General features: G+C 52.4%; 1 protein-coding gene across 4 annotated transcripts in view; it reads right to left on the reverse strand.

The window, feature by feature from the left end:
* Nucleotides 1-18,636, reverse strand: part of EML1 (EMAP like 1) — a 175,278-nt gene that overhangs the window by 66,625 nt on the left and 90,017 nt on the right. For all 4 annotated transcript variants that reach the window (XM_062181106.1, XM_062181105.1, XM_062181108.1 and 1 more), the window contains exon 2: nt 6,456-6,638. In XM_062181106.1, the coding sequence (XP_062037090.1) occupies nt 6,456-6,638 (183 nt within the window). The remainder of the gene's footprint in view (nt 1-6,455; nt 6,639-18,636) is intronic.

The following is an 18,636-nucleotide window of genomic DNA, read 5'->3' on the forward strand; positions in this document are numbered from 1 at the left end:
GAGAAGCAGCCCTGGGCTGGGGCGCACACAAGTTCCTGCAAAGATCAGCGAGCCCCTGGCTTCCAGAGGAGGCTAAGATGTGGCGCCTTCCTCTGGTTCCTAAACGAGTGGGGTTTCTCAACAGCTTCACTGTTCTAGAGGTGAACGCAGCAGCACAGCACCAAAAGGAGAACTTCTCCGATAAAGGGAGAGGGATAAATGCCGGGGTACGGGTGCGCTCGGGGGCAGGGCTGCGGTCGGAAGCCTCAAGGGGCTGGGTGTGTTCTCCACGCAGCTCACTCACAAGCCTGGCCAAGCCGCGCCCCTCCCACGCCCGGCTTCCCGGTGATATCAGGACGCCAGTGCCCACCTGCAGGCTGCTGTGGGCCGTAGTGGTTGGGAGGGGGACGCTCCTAGCAGAACGCCTGGCACCCTGTACCTCCCACGGCTACAACCAGAGGATGAAACGCTCTGTCCGCTTGGCCCTCAGGGTAAAATCGAAAATCCCAAACATAACACAGGAAGAATGAAGTGCACTGTTTAAGTTGTGGCCGAGGCTCTGCGGCAGAATCCGACTCAGTGAGCTCAGGATGCAGACTGTACACAGGATGCTCCCAGGTAGGTCTCACCCTGCACACACACAGGGACAGGGACAGGGACAGTGACAGTGAGAGCTGAGCAGGTCTCACCCTGCACACACACAGGGACAGGGACAGGGACAGTGACAGTGAGAGCTGAGCAGGTCTCACCCTGCACACACACAGGGACAGGGACAGTGACAGTGACAGTGAGAGCTGAGCAGGTCTCACCCTGCACACACACAGGGACAGGGACAGTGACAGTGACAGTGAGAGCTGAGCAGGTCTCACCCTGCACACACACAGGGACAGGGACAGTGAGAGCCAAGCAGGTCTCACCCTGCACACACACAGGGACAGGGACAGCGACAGTGACAGTGACAGTGAGAGCTGAGCAGGTCTCACCCTGCACACACACAGGGACAGGGACAGTGAGAGCCAAGCAGGTCTCATCCTGCACACACACAGTGACAGTGACAGTGAGGTCCTAGGCAGGTCTCTCTCTCTCTCTCTCTCTCTCTCTCTCACACACACACACACACACACACATAGACAGTGACAGCCGAGCAGGTCTCACCCTGCACATACAGTGACAGTGACAGTGAGAGCCGAGCAGGTCTCTCTCTCTCTCTCTCTCGCTCTCGCTCTCGCTCTCGCTCTCTCTTTCTCTCTCTCTCTCTCACACACACACACACGGTGACAGTGACAGTGAGGTCCTAGGCAGGTCTCTCTCTCTCTCGCTCTCTCTTTCTCTTACACACACACACACACACACGGTGACAGTGGCAGTGATGGCGAGGACCCAGGCAGCTCTCATCCAGACAGCAGACATCTCTCACTCTTCTGTCCAGGCCAGCGGTGACTACAAGTCACACAGTCACCATTTCTTAACTGCCCGGCTTGTTCTGAATAACACGAATTCAAGGCCCGAGACGAGGAGGCGAGGGCAGAAAGGCTCCATCCGTGTTCACCTCCTGCAGGCTGTTCTTCACCTGCCAATCAGGCACTCAGAGCAGGGACGTGAGCGAGCGTCCACTGTAGCTACTGCAAGGCTCAGCCCTGAACCAGCCAATCGATGGCGGCCACAAGTTCCGCTCTGAACATCAGTCTACTGTGGAACACGGGGCCCGTGGTCTGCCGTTGACGGTGACTGCAGGGGCTAACCCCGAGGCTGAGGGTCCCAGCCTGGGCACGGCAGGGCTGACTTGCCTGCCTGCCTCTCCAACAGGAGCTTTGGGTTACGTGACTAATTATCAGCTCTATTAATGAATGAGGCTATTAATTAATTAACACAACTCCTTGACATATGAACCAAGGGATCCACTAGTTGATATAATTGATTTCAAAGTTTGCAAAAGGGAATATTAAACAATTTAAAAAGGCAACACGCTTAACGACCTGAAGAAACATGCAACATTTAAAATGAGAAATATGGGGGCTGGTGCTGTGGCATAGTGGGTAAAGCTGCTGTCTGCAGTGCTGGCATCCTCTATGGGCACCGGTTCAAGTCCCAGCTGCTCCACTTCTAAACTAGTTCTCTGCTATGGCCTGGGAAAGCAGTGGAAGATGGCCAAGTTCTTGGGCCCTTGCAGCCACATGGGAGACCTGGAAGAAGCTCCTGGCTCCTGGCTTCGGATCAGCCCAGCTCCGGCAGTTGCAGCCATCTGGGGAGTGAACCAGTGAATGGAAAACCTCTCTCTCTGCCTCTCTGTAACTCTGCCTTTCAAATAAATAAATTAATCTTTTTGAAAATGAGAACTATGAAGGACTCACTGGTTAATAGGCAATGAAACATATAATCCACATCTGGGGAACCAGGGCTGTATCTTAACTGACCCTCACTAGCGTCCCAGCACTGGAATGGAAATCAGCCGTGCAAGTGCACAGTGGGTCTATCAGCAACCAAACGCCGAATGCCAGTCCTGGTCTTCTCGGGAACACAGCCTGAAAACGGCCCCGACGCCGCTGTTGCCCTCGTAGTCAGTGGTGAGAAACGGAGGCTTTTAAAGCTCACGTCTGCTGCGTATGAAGGAATGCACAGCACAGAATGGTTAGAAGCAACCAGAAAGCACGGAGGAGTGACAGAAGGAGAAGCGCTGACCGCTGCCGGTGCGCGCAGCTTAGCCTCCTCGGCATGTGCTGCAGAACCGTGGGCTCACGCCCGGCCTGGCCCAGGTACGCACGGGCGTTCTCCCCTCGTCAGCACCGACACAGACACCCTCATGTTACAAGGGTGCTAAGAATATATGATAAGACGCTCTCATTCCATATCAAAGTGCCTGGGTTTGAGTCCTGGCTCCACGCCCAATGCCAGCTTCCTGCTAATGCGCTCCCTGGGAGGCAGCAGTGGTGGCTCAAGTGGTCGGGCTCCTGCCACCCACGTGGGAGACCCACAGTGAGTTCTGATTCCCAGCCCCAGCTGTGTGGGCATTTGGGGAATGAGGCATGGGAGAGAGGGGTCTCTTGCTTTCTCTTTCTCTCTTCCTTTTCCCTCTCCCTCTTTTCCTTTCAAATAAATAAAATAGTTACAATAAAATTCTATCTCCATAAACTGTGTGAATCCCTCTTCTCCACTAGGTGCTAATCCCTGCTTGGCGGTCATGAAACTTTCCAGATCTTTCTACCTGAGAGCCGGTCCATCCAGAACCAGCTGACTGCAGGCTGCGGCTCTGTCTCCAAGTGAAGAAGGGTAGCTTGGCAACCAGGGCTAATCCTTTAAAAATCAGGGAGAAGAATAGGGAAAGCACACTTTGGGGAGCTTATGTGGAGGCTGAGCAAATCCCAAAGCCCAGGGCTGCGCCCCCCAGGGAAAGAGGAGCCAGCAGGGGCCGGCGCTGCAGTATAGCAGGTAAAGCCGCCACCTGCAGTGCCGGCGTTCCATGTGGGTGCTGGCTCGAGTCTCAGCTGCTCCACCTCCAATCCAGCTCTCTGCTATGGCCTGGGAAAGCAGCAGAAGATAGTCCAAGTCCCTGGGCCCCTGCACCCACGTGGGAGAGCCGGAGGAAGCTCCTGGCTCCTGGCTTCAGATTGGCACAGTTCAGCTGCTGCAGCCAATTGGGGAGTGAACCAGCAGATGGAAGACCTCTCTCTCTCTCTCTCTCTCTCTCTCTCTCTCTCTCTCTCTGTGTGTGTGTGTGCCTCTCCTTCTCTCTGTGTAACTCTAACTTTCAAATACATCTTTAAAAAACAAAAAAGAAGAGCTGGCAGTCAGGACAGGCACAGCCTCTCTTCACATCCACAGAGGCTGGACTGGAAAGGGGCTGGCCAGTCTGTCCCCATCTCAGCAGCTTTGAACTAGGGGACTAGTGAGTTATTTCCATGAATCTACAATTCTCATTGCTATGCTAGTTAAGTCATACAAGCATTGATAAGGTGAATCAAGACTTGGAAGTCATGAGAACTTTCTGGAAATGAGCGGAGTACTGCCGTGGACAGGAGTTAGGGTCGCTACCTGGGGCCTGATGGTAACCAAGGGACAGCCATGTGCCCAGACGGCACCCACTGCCGGCACAGCCCTGGTTGAGCCCCATCCAGCATGTGAAGGGAGCCTGCTTGTCTGTAGCATAGCCATCACTGTCGCTGGGCAGACGGCACAGGGGTGTGCACCCAAAGCTCCAAACCCTGAGCCCTGAGCTCCAACAACTAACCTTGGGGTGGGGTACGGGTTGGGGGAATACCACATGTCTTGTCTACTTCAGATCCATATCAGGACAACAAGCTTAAACAGTGAGAAGAGTCGGGACGGCCACTGTCTAAAATTACAGGACTTTTAAAGGGCTGAGGCTTTATATAAAGCAACTACTTCAAATAAACCATTTAGGGTACAGGAGTCATCAGATTTATTTTTGGAAATCTGAGTAGGTCAAGAATACCTAAAATAATCTGGTTTCTATTTAAATAGCCTAATCACTTTAGAACTTAAAAGGAGAAAACGATTACTTGAAGGGATTACTCAAAATACAGACATCAGCCCGGCGTGTGTATCTCACACGGGGCTGGTGATAACCATAAGAAACAGATTTCTGACCACAGATGTGTGAAAATGCAGCCAGAGCCAGAGAGAAAACGAAAAGACGCAACATTAGCCCTGTCTCCCATTGCCAAGGAAAATACATTAACTGTGAGACAATTTCTTAAATCCAAACAACAAAAAAGGTGTTTTTTGTTTTTTTTTTTTTAATTTTATTTGAAAGGCAGAGACAGAGGAAGCCGACAGACAGAGAGAGATGGCCTAGCCACAGTTCACTCTCTAAAGGCCCACACCAGCTGGAGCTGGGCCAGGCTGAAGCCAGGAGCTGCAGACTCCATCCACATCTCCCCGGGGGGAGCCCTTGCCTGCTGCCTCCCAGGTGCAGGAGCCGACAGCTGGGGTCAGGAGTGCAGCTGGGATGCAAGCAGGCTTTCCATCGTGTCTGTCCCCCAGGCACCTGCATCAGGGAGGCGCCTGCAGAGGGACGTTGACATGAACACATTTCAACCAAAGAGACATCATGGTGAGAGGAGAGGGACAGTGGTGAAGACGACGAAGGCTCACCAGGTCCACGCGGACACTGGCGACCAACTAGTGGGAGAGAAACTTTTCAAAAAAGATTGATTGATTTGCTTAAAAGGCAGAGTTACAGAGAAGGAGGGAGAAAGAGAGAGAGAAGGAGAGATCTATCCACTGGTTCACTCCCCAAATGGCCACAACAGCTGGGGCTGGGCCAGGCGGAAGCCAGGAGCCAGGAGCTCCATTCCAGTCTCCCACGTGGGTAGCAGGAGCCCGAGGACTCGGGCCACCTTCTGCTGCTTTCCCAGGTGCGTTAGCAGGGAGTGGGATTGGAAGTGGAGCAGGTGGGACTCGAACTTCTGCTCACATGACATACCAAGCGTCACAGGCAGCAGCTTAACCCACTGCACCATGCCAGTCCCAAGGGAGAGAAACTCATTTTCATTTTATTTCCAACTCTGAAGCACAGGGTCACTACCAAGTGACTGACCTCAAATGCTGCTTTCTTCTGTCTCACTCCCAGGAGCCACGGGGCCTAAATGTCCACATCTGTTTGCCAGAGACCCCGAGGGGCAGACCCTGGTGGGTGATGTCCTCGCGGAAGCAGAGAAAACTCAAGGGAAACAGAGAGTGTTGCCCAGGAGGCACTGGCTGGCTGGAGGGGACAAAAGTGAGGGAGAACTCGGGGATTCTGAGCTCCTCACAGCGGGGGCCCCTCTGTGCCCCCAGTCTCGGCTCCGAGCCTGACACCAGCCATGCTGAACTGAACGGCAGCACAAGCTGAGGACACAGAGATAGCTACAGAACTTTCCAGGCGGAACAGACCCCCACAGGGGCTCTCTCCACCCGCAGGGAGTCTTTTAAAAAATTTATTTCAAAGACAGAGAGAGGAAACGTCTCCCACTGGCTCACTCCCCAGATGCCTGCCACAGCTGCAGCTGGGTCAGGCCAAGACCAGGGGTTGGGAACTCCATCCAGGTGTTGCATGTGGGTGGCGCGGGCCCAACTCCCTGAGCCGTGACCTGCTGCCTCCCAAGGTGTATGTTAGCAGGAAGCCGGAAGCGGCAGCAGAGCTGGGATTTGAACCTGCGTGCTTCCAGATGGGGTGCCGGCATCCTAAGTGGTGTCTTACCTGCTGTGCCAAACGGCTGTCGCCACCCCAGGGAATCCTGACGAACGCTGGTTCTCAGTGGGCCATGGCACAGTTCCCGACTCACCCAAGGGTCACCCACACACGCTCACCAACGTCACACCACAAACATCGTCACACTTGGGGCAACCACACTGTCAGCGCCGAGACTGCTCTTTGTGATTCTAACTTCGGGTTTTTCCATCAATGCGCTGCTAGAACTGGTGTGGCCAGCCACGGACCGGCTCCCCGGCTGTCCCCGCGCCCGCGGCCCGCCTACCTTTGGTGGGTCCTTTCCGGTTGAGCACGGCCTGCTGCTCCTCGGTGATATTCAGCCGCCGCACCACGTCGGCCAGCGCCGACTTGAGAAGCTGGATGTCGTCCTCCTGCATCTGGACCCGCTGCTCCAGGGAGGCGATGCGGTCGGTCACCTCCATGCTGCTGGCCGCCGAGGCGCTGTCATCTAGAGCAGAGGAGAAGCTCAGGTGAGGGTGGGGGGCTCTGGGGAGACGCGGCTGCCACACCGGAGGCGGGAGACCTCTGCTTCTCCGTGGACTTCCCAGTGGCTACGCCTGTGCTTCTCAGCTTTAAATGGCGGCTCTGGCTGCCACTGTGTCTTCCTACATGCAAGCCAACTTGTTTTCCCTCCCATGATACCGGAGAGCCTCCGTGTAGCAGGGACGCGAGAGCGTGTCTACGGTGCAGAAATCCCACCTTGCGAACAAGGGTGGACCCGCTATGCTAGGGCCGCCGAGGACGCGGCAGTGTGCATGGCCGAGCGGTGGCAGTCGTACGTTTTTACACAGAACCCTAATTCCCTGTCTTCATCAGAGCCCACAAGGCTCCCTGGCTCTTGCTCCCTGCCCAACCTCGCTTCCCGCTGTTCCGCCTTCCTGCCAGGCTCCAGCCCCACCGGCCTCCTCTGCCTCAAACGCTTCTCAGCCAGTGTTTGCAGGGATCAGCTGCTGCTGCTGCTGCTCCGGGTCTCACTCAAACAGGAGTTCTTTATCTAAACCACTTGCTATCCCAACAACTGTATCTCACCACCATTGCCTGGCTGGCCGACAACCTCTCTCGACTGTCGCCGCTGCTCCCTGCCCGGAGCAGACAAGGACGCACACTTGCCTCACACACATCGTGGGCGTGGCTCTAGACCAGCACAATGAAGTTTCCCACTGCGTACAAAAGTTATGTTTGCATTACATTGTGCAGCCTATGGGGATGCAACAGCATTGGGTCTAAAATACAACAGACGTGCTTTGACTTAAAAACCAAGCCTTCGGCACGTGCTCCTGGAAAAAGGACACCGGAGGACTTGCTCACACAAGGCTGCACACACCTGCAGTTTGTACAAAACGCAGCGTCTGTGAAACGCGACAACAAAGCACAAGGCAAAGTTGTGCCTGTTGTGCAGAGCACAGCCACCAGGAGGTGCTATGAACTCCGGTGAGGAGCTCCTGTGCACCTGGAGGGGGCAGGCAGGGAACCAGACAGGTGCACTCCCTCTCCGTGGCTTCTGTCCTGGGGCCAGGCACCCTGTGCGGAGCTGGAGAGGGCACACACTGGGCCCCGGGAGTCTCTGCAACTTGGCACCCAGGGTCCCACGCAGAGCTCGGAGAATCCACTGTGCCAGAAACAAGACGCGGGACACAGTCCAAAAGGAAGGGAAAGAAACTGAGCCCAGCTCCAGAACGGACAAAATACTGGAACCGACAAAGAACCCAAGACAGCACGAGGATACGGGTCCTCTGTGACTGAGAATTTCAGAGAAATAAAACCAAATGAAAATTTTGGAACTAAAAAATACAACTTCTGAAATAATAAAAAAAAAAACCTCACTGGAAGGGTTTCACAGCTGAACGGACACAAAAGAGGAAGAACGAGGTACAGCTGGAAGCCTGTCAATAAAACAGCCACGCCCAAGGACCTGGGAAAAGACTTCTCACTAGAACCGGCAGAGCCTGGGGACTCGCTGATGACGTCAACTGGTCCAGCACAAGTTAACTGTCATACGAGAAGGAAAAGAGAGCAAGAGAACAGGGCAGGAAAAAAAAAAAAAAACTAATGGCTTAAGCCGGCGCCGCAGCTCACTAAGCTAATCCTCCACCTAGCGGCGCCGGCACACCGGGTTCTGTCCTGGTTGCCCCTCTTCCAGGCCAGCTCTCTGCTGTGGCCTGGGAGTGCAGTGGAGGATGGCCCAAGTGCTTGGGCCCTGCACCCCATGGGAGACCAGGAGGAAGCACCTGGCTCCTGCCTTTGGATCAGTGCAGTGCGCCAGCCACAGAGGCCATTGGAGGGTGAACCAACGGCAAAGGAAGACCTTTCTCTCTCTCTCTCTCACTGTCCACTCTGCCTGTCAAAAAAAATTAAAAAAAAAAAAACTGATGGCTTAAGGACCCCAAATTGGAGTGACAGGAATGTATAATTAAAATGTAACTGAGCCCACCCCAAGGTATATCATAGTAGGACATAGATGTGGCACAGTAGGTTAAGCTGCCGCTTGGGCGACCCAGATGGAGTCCCTGGCCCAAGCCTGGCCCAAGCCTGGCTGTTGCGGGCATGTGGGGAATTAACCAGTGGATGGGAGGTCGGTCTGTCTGTCTGTCTCTCTCTCTCTCTCCATCTGCCACTATGCTTTTCAAATAAATCTTTTTAGAAACCCACTCGAGACTACAATACATATTATTAACTATAGTCATCATGCCAAATAGATTGCAGGTAAGTGGCTATTATTTTTTTTGAATTTTTGTCCTTTTTTACTTTTTATTAATATAAAGTGAAAGTTCATGCATTCCACAGGTGCAGTTCCAAGAAAACAACCACACTTACCTCCCTCCTCCCCTCCCCCCAAACTCCCTCCCTCCCTCTCCCTCTTCCTTGCACCAGTTTTTGCAAAGACACAGTTTTAATCCACTCCACATTCACAGGCTTAATCCACCACCAAGCCTAATACTCAACCAGTGAGAAGAAAGGAGTCTATGTTAAACTGGAAGCTTGCTACACTTGACTTCAGATGAGCTACCCAACTGCTGGTTCTACCCTGTCTGCATTACGTGGTGTTCCTTTGGGCACGACAGTTCACATCTCTGGGACTTACAAGTGGTTATTATCAACTGGAAGTGGTTAATGGTACTGTAAATGAAAAAGTTACAGATGTGGATTGTAATCCTTGAAAATTACTGTAGCTAAAATTACAGTGAAATCCTATACTCAAATAACCCATAAGAAGAAAGGAAATAAGGAACTGAAATACAAAAAGGAGACAAGGAAAAAAAAACAATAAAATGGTGCCCAGCCCAGCGATAATTACCTTAAATGTTATATTAAAGCAGTAATTGCATGAAATACACCAACAAGAAGGCAAGACTGTAGAATAAAAATAATTTTTGACGATTCATTGATTTATTTGAAGTTCAGAGTTACAGAGAGAGAGGGACAGATAGAGAGAACAATCTTCCTTCCGATGGTTCACTCCCCAGATGGCCACAATGGCCGGGGCTGGGCCAGGATCCAGGAGCTTCTTCGAATCTCCCACGTGGGTGCAGGGGCCCAAGCACTTGGCCCATCTTCTACTGCTTTCCCAGGTGCATTAGCAGGGAGCTGGATGGGACATGAACTGGTGCCCATAAGGGATGCCAGCATCACAGGCAACAGCTTAACCTGCTACTCCTCAATGCCCTGAATAAAAACAGCTTTTAAACAAGACCCCATTAAACGGGGGGCATTGTGCACAGGGGTCCAGTTGCCATTTGGGATGCCCACTTTCTAGTTTGGAGTCCTGGCTACTCTGCTTCCAATCCGGCTCCCTGATAAGCGCCTGAAAGCAGCAGGTGCTGGCTCCAGTACTTGAGTGCCTGCCCCCCGTGTGGGAGACCTCGATGGAGCTCCTGGCTTCTGGCTTCAGCCTGGCCAGCCCTGGTTGTGGCAGGCATCTGGGGTATGAACCAGTGGATTTCTCTCTCTGTCATTCTGCCTAGCGCATAAATAATTTTTTTTAAAAAGACCTAACTACACACTATTTACAAGAGGCAAACTTTAAATACAAAGAATAGATAGGTTGAAGGTAAATGAAGGGAAAAACATATACCGCGCAAATAGCAAGCGTAAGAGGCAGGTGCACCAATATTAGTATCAGATAAAAATAAATGTCAAATAAAATGTATTACCAGAGAGGGGGGAGTCATTTAATAATGAAAAAAACATAAATTATCAGGAAGACCTGGCAATCACAAACATGTATGTACCCATCACTAGAGCTTCAAAACACATGAAGCATGGGGCCAGCACTGTGGCATTGCAGGTAAAGCCGCCGCCTGCAGTGCCGGCATCCCATACGGGCACCAGTTCAAGTCCCAGCTGCTCTACTTCTGATCCAGCTCTCTGCTATGGCCTGGGAAAGCAGTGGAAGATGGTCCAAGTGCTGAGCCCCTGCAGCCACGTGGGAGACCCGGAAGAAGCTCCTGGCTCCTGGCTTCAGATCAGCCCAGCTCCAGTGGTTGTGGTCATTCAGGGAATGAGTCAGTGGATGGAAGACCTCTCTCTCTCTCTGTGTCTCTATCTCTCTGTAACTCTTTCAAATAAATAAATAATACTTTAAAATAATCAGTATGGACACAGAAGATTTGCATAACACAATAAACCACGTTGACTTAGTTGATCTGCATTAAAAAAAAAAAAAACCTACAGAACAGTCCACATGGTACATTTACTTGGATGCAGCATATTCTGGCCATAAAACAGATATGAATACATTTAACGATTAAAAAAGTATGTGCTCCGACCACAACAGTATTAAAATAGAAATAAAAAGTAAGGTAACCAGAACAGCCAGAAATGTTTGGTAATTAACCAGCACTCTTCTAAATAATCATTAAGTCAAAGAAGACACCACAGGAGACATCAGAAAAATACTTCTCATTGAATGACAATGAACACCTATCACACCAAAATGCACGATATGCAGTCAAAGAAACACTTTGAGGAAAATTAATAGCTCTAAAAAATCTCCATGTTAGAAAAAGAGAAAAGCTGGTTTTTGAAAAAGATCACTGAAGCCCCATGAAGCAGCAGCCATTCCACCGCTCGCCCCTCAGAACGTAACACACAGGAGGAACTCAACACATATTTGGTAAAGTAACGCACCAATGGGTAAGCACACACTCGGTTGGTTGCTAGGGATATAAAACGATTCAGTCACAGTTATCCTGAAGGAGCACTCTGTCTAGGGGAAGCGCACGTCTACAAGTCTCTTTTTTTTATTTATTTATTTATTTATTTATTTATTTGACAGATAGTGTTAGACAGTGAGAGAGAAAGAGAGGTCTTCCTTCTGTTGGTTCAACCCCCAAATGGCCACGACGGCTGGAACTATGCCGATCCGAAGCCAGGAGCCAGGTGCCTCCTCCTGGTCTCCCATGCGGGTGCAGGGCCCAAGCACTTGGGCCATCCTCCACTGCCCTCCTTGGCCACAGCAGAGAGCTGAACTGGAAGAGGAGCAACCAGGACTCGAACCAGGCACCCATATGGGATGCCAGCACCGCAGATGAAGGATTAACCAAGTGAGCCATGGCGCCGGCCCATGTCTGCAGGTTTCTGAGTCAACCTGACAAAGAGGTCAGTGAACACAGAGGATATTAACTGCATTTGGAAAGCTAGGATCAAGCAGAGGCCCTGAAGGATAAAAATGCTCACCAGCTGGGAGAGCAAGAGCAGCATTCCAAGCAAAGGAAGCATTGAAACCAAAGCATGAAATACGAAAACACACAGATGAGTCGCAAGGTAGTCAGTGGCCTCTGACATTGCAGTCTCAAGACTTCGCTTCCTAGAGAGGCCCTGTCTGGCCTCTAAACTTAATGTTCAACGTAACATCACTGCTTCACGGGTAGAAATATTTTCCAGGGGCTGGTGCTGTGGTGTAGCAGGTAAAGCCACCACCTGCAGTGCTGGCATCCCATATGGGCACCAGTTCGAGTCCCAGCTACTCCACTTCCAATCCAGCTCTCTGCTACGGTCTGGGAAAGCAGTAGGAGATGGCTCAAGTCCTTGGGCTCCTGCCCCACGTGGGAGACCCGGAAGAAACTCCTGACTCCTGGCTTCGGATCAGCCCAGCTCCAACAGTTGTAGCCATCTGGAGTGTGAACCAGCGGATGGCAGACCTCTCTCTCTCTCTCTCCCTCTCTCTCTGCCTCTCTGTAACTCTGCCTTTCAAACAAATAAATAAATCTTTAAAAGAAAAAAAGAAATATTTTCCAAGCGTCTCTACGTCGCTTCTGAGAGTATCTGTTTGTCAAGAGAGCTTATTAAATGCTGGTGTGCATCTAAAACATGGAGTTCCAACAAAGGAAACATCATGTAGTCTTTCTAAGAATATGTTCTAGGCACAGCTCTTTAAAGAAATCTAACCACGAAGCAAGAACAACCTGCAAATACCCTTTCCTGGACCTCTGGCCTGGAGCCACCCCCACCATTCTCCGTGCTCTTGGAGTAGGGTCTGTACAGTCTGTGGGGAGCACCAGTGAGCACAAGGGTATGGGGTATCCTTTCCTGTCTCTCCCTGTTGACCTGTGAAACCCAACAGTGAGAGAACTGCAGACAGCAGCAGGCAGAGGGCAGCTACTCGGGAGTGGGAGCCGAGCACATTTATAGTGGTTGCCAACGAGTACTGAAGATGACAGAGCCCTGGAGCACAACTTTGCATTTTCAGATCAGTGTAGAACAGCACACAGAGGAAGACAAGGCTGCCTGCTTCCTGCATTCCAAAAACGTCTGATGTAAAACAGCATCACAGACAGACATTTCATAAACTTCATAAATCAGCTTCTTCTGGGGCCAGCGCTGTGGTGCAGTGGGTTAAGCCGACACCAGCATCCCATAGGGGTGCCGGTTCAAGTCCCAGCTATTCCACTTCCGATCCAGCTCCTGCTGGTGCACCTGGGAAAGCAGTGGAAGATGGCCCAAGTGCTTGGGCCCCTGCACCCATGTGGGAGACCCAGAGGAAGCTCATGGCTCCTGGCTTTGGATTGGCTCAGCTCCGACCACTATGGCCATTTGGGGAGCGAACCAGCAGATGGAAGACCTCTTTTTCTCTGTCTCTCCCCTTCTGTAGCTCTCTCTCAAATAAATAAATAAGTAAATCTTTATTTTAAAATTCACATTATCTTCAGCTGGACCAGCTGCTGGGCTTAAGCAAACCCCCGGGGGTTGAGACAACACGGTTCTGTGCCTTTCAGGTACAGCCCGAATCACTGCTTTAGACTGCAGTGGACTTTGTGACGTGTGGCCCTGCAGCCACACGTCTCAGGAACAACTGCGAGGCCCTCACCTGGCGGACACAAGAGACCCTCCCACTCCACACCTGGGTTCGGCGGAGAAAGCCCGATCAGCATCATGGAAAACACAAAGCCTGGTTGAAGCAAACCGGTTCCAGCCTCTGAACATTCCGGAGGATTCCACAGCACAAGCTGAGAAATTTCATCTGGTTGCCGGCGCAGAAAACCTCATTGGACGAGGTGTGCGGCACAAACTCTTGCAAGGTGGTTATGTGGAGGTCATTTTAGTCCCTGTTCTTCTAAAGGTTACCATGGAGGTCGCTATAGCCGGCAGAAGTGGAACCTTTCGGGGCCGGCGCTGTGGCATAGAGGGTGAAGCCACTGCCTGTGATGCCAGCATCCCACATGGGCGCCGGTTCAGGTCCTGGCCACTCCACTTCTGATCCAGCTCTCCGCTAATGTGCCTGGGAAAGCAGCAGAGGATGGCCCAACTGCTTGGGTAGGCCAAAGTCAAGAGCCCAGAATTCAACCCAGGTCCCCCAAATGGGTGGCAAGAACCCAAGCACTTGAACCATCACCGGCCACCTGCCTGGGCACACATTAGCAGGAGGCTGATTGGAAGTGGAGGAGCCGGGACTTGACCCAGGCTCTCTGATGTGGCATGCGGGCGTCCCACACGGCACCCATCTTCTGCACCAAACACCCGCCCCAACTATCACAACAGTTACTGAGCAGCCTGTGACATGCAGAGGGGGGTCTATGCTACAGGCAGAGACACCACTTCAGGTACAACCTGCTTTGACAGGACACAAGCCCCACTCAGCCCATGTGATGGACAGGTGGCCGATGGACGGACAGGTCTCCCTGCTCTCTGAGCTGAGACGCAGCTGGCCTGGAAGCTGGCTGAGCTCCCAGTGATGCCATGGTGATGCCATGGGTCCAAGAAGGCCCCCAGGACCCCCGCCCTGCAGGAGGGCCTTGGAGCTCTGCCCTTTTCCCTAGACCCCCAAGTAGCTCTGTGTGGCCATGGTTAATTCCTGCTGTTTCTGTAGAGGATGGAAGGTAACTTGTGTATTTTACTCTGTTTAAAAGGTGAGGGGGGTGTGCTGTGCTTTTCTCTCCATTCAAATGATGATCTCATGGCCTAGAGATAACCACAGGCTCTTGATTTGCAAATCTCCTGGAAACAGGCCTGGGGCAGGGGAGGGGGGCTCTGAAAAGCTTCACCTGGCACCGGCCCCTTCTTCCTGAGAGGCTCTCACTTTCTGACGGCTGAAACAGCGCAGAGTGGACAGCGACCTCTGCAGTGCACAATCTCCCGTGCATCCTACACCCTCCCCTCCCACCCCGGGGTCCCTCTCCCCTCCATCAGGGACATTGGAGAACTTGGAGCTCCTGGCCGCCTTAGAGCCCTCAGCCCAGGGCCTCCCAGCTGACGGAAACAGCTGTCACACGCGGCCTCTATGCCTACTGCTAAGACATACACAGTTTTTGCAACATTTCACCTTTTCCCAACTACTAGACAAACGTTATCCAGAAAGAAGAACCTCGGGCTTCAGTATTTTGGAGCCAATCACGCAGCAAAGCTCAAGGACTGGCAGATAAACCTCTCCTCTGGAAGCTGGCTTTCCCTGGCTTGCGCTGCTGGCAAAACACGTAGGTGATACGGAACGCTGTTAGATCCTGTCCACCAGCGTCCCACAGACCAGGCAGTCACCAGGCGAAGCAACACGTCCTCACGTCCTCTGTGCTTGTCGGGCCTCGGTTTCAGCTCCCCTGTCGGGCTCGCAGCCCCCCACGCCCTCCCAGCTGACCCCCATCGGGCTCACAGCCCCCACGCCCTCCCAGCTGACCCCCATCGGGCTCACAGCCCCCACGCCCTCCCAGCTGACCCCCATCGGGCTCACAGCCCCCACGCCCTCCCAGCTGACCCCCATCGGGCTCACAGCCCCCACGCCCTCCCAGCTGACCCTCATCAGGCTCACAGCCCCCACACCCTCCCAGCTGGCCTGCTCCAAGGCGCCCAGGCCTGCTTCAGTCATGGGGCCAGCCAGGAATCCCGGGGCCTGCCAGGAATCCCAAGCCCTGCTCAGCCAGGGCTCATCCCCAGGGGGCTGTGGATCTGAAATTCACCACTTCATAGACAATCACAGGACTCGACCTTTTTGCAAAAGAAAATGGCCTACAAGGGAGCTCACGAGCTGACGTTCGTGTCATTGGCTGGGAAGAATCGCCGCTGCTGCCAATTATGGCCAGAGCCTCAGCAGCACCCCTGGAATCTGGGAAGAAATGGCCCGAGGATCTTCTCCTGGCGAGTTTCAGTGTGTACAACGGTGGTGCTGGAACCTGGAACAAACACACTAAAACTCAGACTCTCAAGCCAGCGGACCCTCGGTCCGACCCAGTGAGCTGTCACTGCGCTTCCTTCTGGGCCGCACCGAGTGTTTGGTCCAGCGGGGAGAGATCAGCCAGCAAATGACCAGAGCAGACAAAAAGGAACACGGATGGGGAGCAAATAAATGCTCCCACCCAGCTCCGACAAGATCACCGGAGTCGCCAGCACGGCAGGAGGATGTGCTGTCGGCAAACCTGGCTGCGGTCACAGGTGGCGGAGGACGGCACCACAGCAATGCCGGTCTGAAAGTCTCTAGCGGAGCCTAACTACTTTGTCTTGAACTCTACTCTCACTTCACTTTGGCTACCTGTGGTTATCAACCATGGGGCCTGGGATTCCTTGAAACCTTTGGGATGTCTACAGAACACTACAAATACGCACGCTTGCGCAGCAGACTCCCGTACACACGCACACAGGTGCACACACACTGTGCATGTACTCAGCTGCCTTTGCAAGGGAGATCGGATTTCTGTCAGGAGCCAAAAGTCCTGGGCACTTCGGGCTTCTGGGCTGTTAGTTCTGTTTCCATCCACTGCAGGGTTTTAGAGCAAACTCAGGATCCTGTAGCTGAACAGAAAGTGAACTCCTGATGGTGTGCAGAGCAGTGTGACTTTGAGCCTAGCCTTGGGCTAAGATGTCCCTCGGTGCACCAGCTGCACCCAGAGCAGGAAGGGCACCTCTGGTCTCTGGGACAGCTGTGGGGAGAGACGGAGGGAGGGAAAGCCTTGTGATAGTGTCCGAGGAAGTCAAGCCAGATGGCCAAATCCTAAGCGGAAAAGGAAAGAGTAACATTAGGGAGGTGGGGAGGGGCAGAGCAGACAAAATAATGAGGGTAAGGGTATGGAGCTGGTGGCCTGAACTTTTAGCACATGGAGACCACCGCACTGCTCACTGGCTACATTTGCTGCACCTTCCAGATACAACGTCTTCAGTTCATAAACTGACTAAACAAAAAAGTATCTAAAAAGGTAACTTTAACAATTTCTTACTTGATATCATAGTCTCATAATATTCCGGCAAAAAAAATAAGTAAATAAACAGTACTCTGTCTCACTTTCTTCCTATTAACTTCCATTAGTGTAATTTTTCTCTATTTAAAGTACGAGATGCTTACATTACCCATAAAACTAATGGTCTTCTACACTTGGTGGTTCTGATTGGCTTAGGACAATATTCCCTTACGTGAGAGCCTGTTCTTTCATAGTTTCATAGAAATACTGAGAGAGAGATGGACAGAGTTCCCATCTGCTGAGTCCCTCCCCAAATGCCTGCCCACAGCCAGGACTGGTCCAGGCCAAAGTCAGGATCCAGGAACTCAGTCCAGGTCTCCCATATGGTAGCAAGAATCCAATTACTGGGCCATCAGCACTGCCTCTGAGGGTCTGCATCAACTGGAGGCTGGAGTGGAGCTGGAGCCGGAGCCAGGTACTGGAGCACAGTACTCCAGTACTGGATGCAAGCATGCTAACTGCTGTCTCAATCCCTAGGCCAATCACCCATCTTTATTCTTCAGTACTTGAGATAAACACCAGAAAAACCCAGTATAAATGGGGGGGGGGGGCTTTAGCCAAGCAATTGGTTCCCCAGTAAAAAATTATCTAAAATATACTCGAGCTGGTATGCCTTTTTCAGGGTATTAAAGCTGACATGGTTGATTTTTGAAAGATGGTGACGAAAGAAAACAGTGGCCTGTGGCTTTGGCCCCAGCCCTGAACACTGTGCACACTTGGAGTGAACCAGTGCATAGGAGATCTCTCTGCTACTTTCTCTGCCTCTGCCTCGCAAAGAAATACTCTTTAGATTAAAATACCTAAGGTTTTGTTATAGAAATTACCTGTTTAGATTCCCATCTAAAGGTAGAACTTGTGTGTGTCTACCTTTCAGCTAAACAAATCCGTGTTTACCAGGGGTAGGCACTGGGACAGAAGCTAAGATAGCACTAGGGAGACCACATCCTTGCTCAGACAGCCTCCAGTCCAGCTGCTGGCTAACGTGCGCCTGGAGGGTAGCAGGAGATGGCCCAGGGCCTGGGTCCCTGCCACCCATGTGGGAGACCTGGATTGATTTCGGGAGCTGACTTCAGCCTGGTCAAGCCCCAGGTATTAAAGCATTTGGGGAGTGAAATACTTTTCAAAAGTGCCAGCAAGGGGTCAGCACTGTGTCGTAGTAGACAAAGCTGCTGCCTGCAGTGCCGGCATCCCGTATGGGCACCAGTTCAAGTCCCGGCTGCTCCACTTCCCATCTAGCTCTCTGCTAATGGCCTGGGAAAGGCATGGAAGATGGCCCAAGTGCTTGGATCCCAAAAGAAGCTGCTGGTTCCTGGCCTCAGCCTGCTCCAGCCCTGGCTGTTGAGGCCATTTTGGGGAGTGAGCCAGTGGATAGAAGACCTCCCTCTCTCTCTGCCTCTGCCTCTGCCTCTCCCTCTCTGTAACTTCACCTTTAAAAAAAAAAAAAAAGTGCCATCCACTTCGCCTCCAGGCAAGCAGAAATATTAGACTGGATTTACCACCCTGCCTTAAACAGCTGAAAGGAGCAGATAAAATATCTTAAACAGTGGCTCTTCTGACACCAGACAGCGAGGGCAGCTACGGCTGCGAGGTGGCAAACGAGAGGTGACCCACGACCGACTGTCCCGGCACACGGTGCAGAGCTTCCAGGACGGGGGGGGGGGGGCAAGCCTGGCAGTCTCGCCATGGGGAGCAGACGGAGCTGCTACGCGTGGCCAAGCTGAGGGTGTTCGAGGCAGTGCTGGGGAGGGCAGCTCTGCGGAGAACACCCCCGAGTCTCCAGGTGAGCTT

Source organism: Lepus europaeus, chromosome 22, assembly GCF_033115175.1.
Source record: "Lepus europaeus isolate LE1 chromosome 22, mLepTim1.pri, whole genome shotgun sequence".
NCBI lineage: Eukaryota > Metazoa > Chordata > Mammalia > Lagomorpha > Leporidae > Lepus > Lepus europaeus.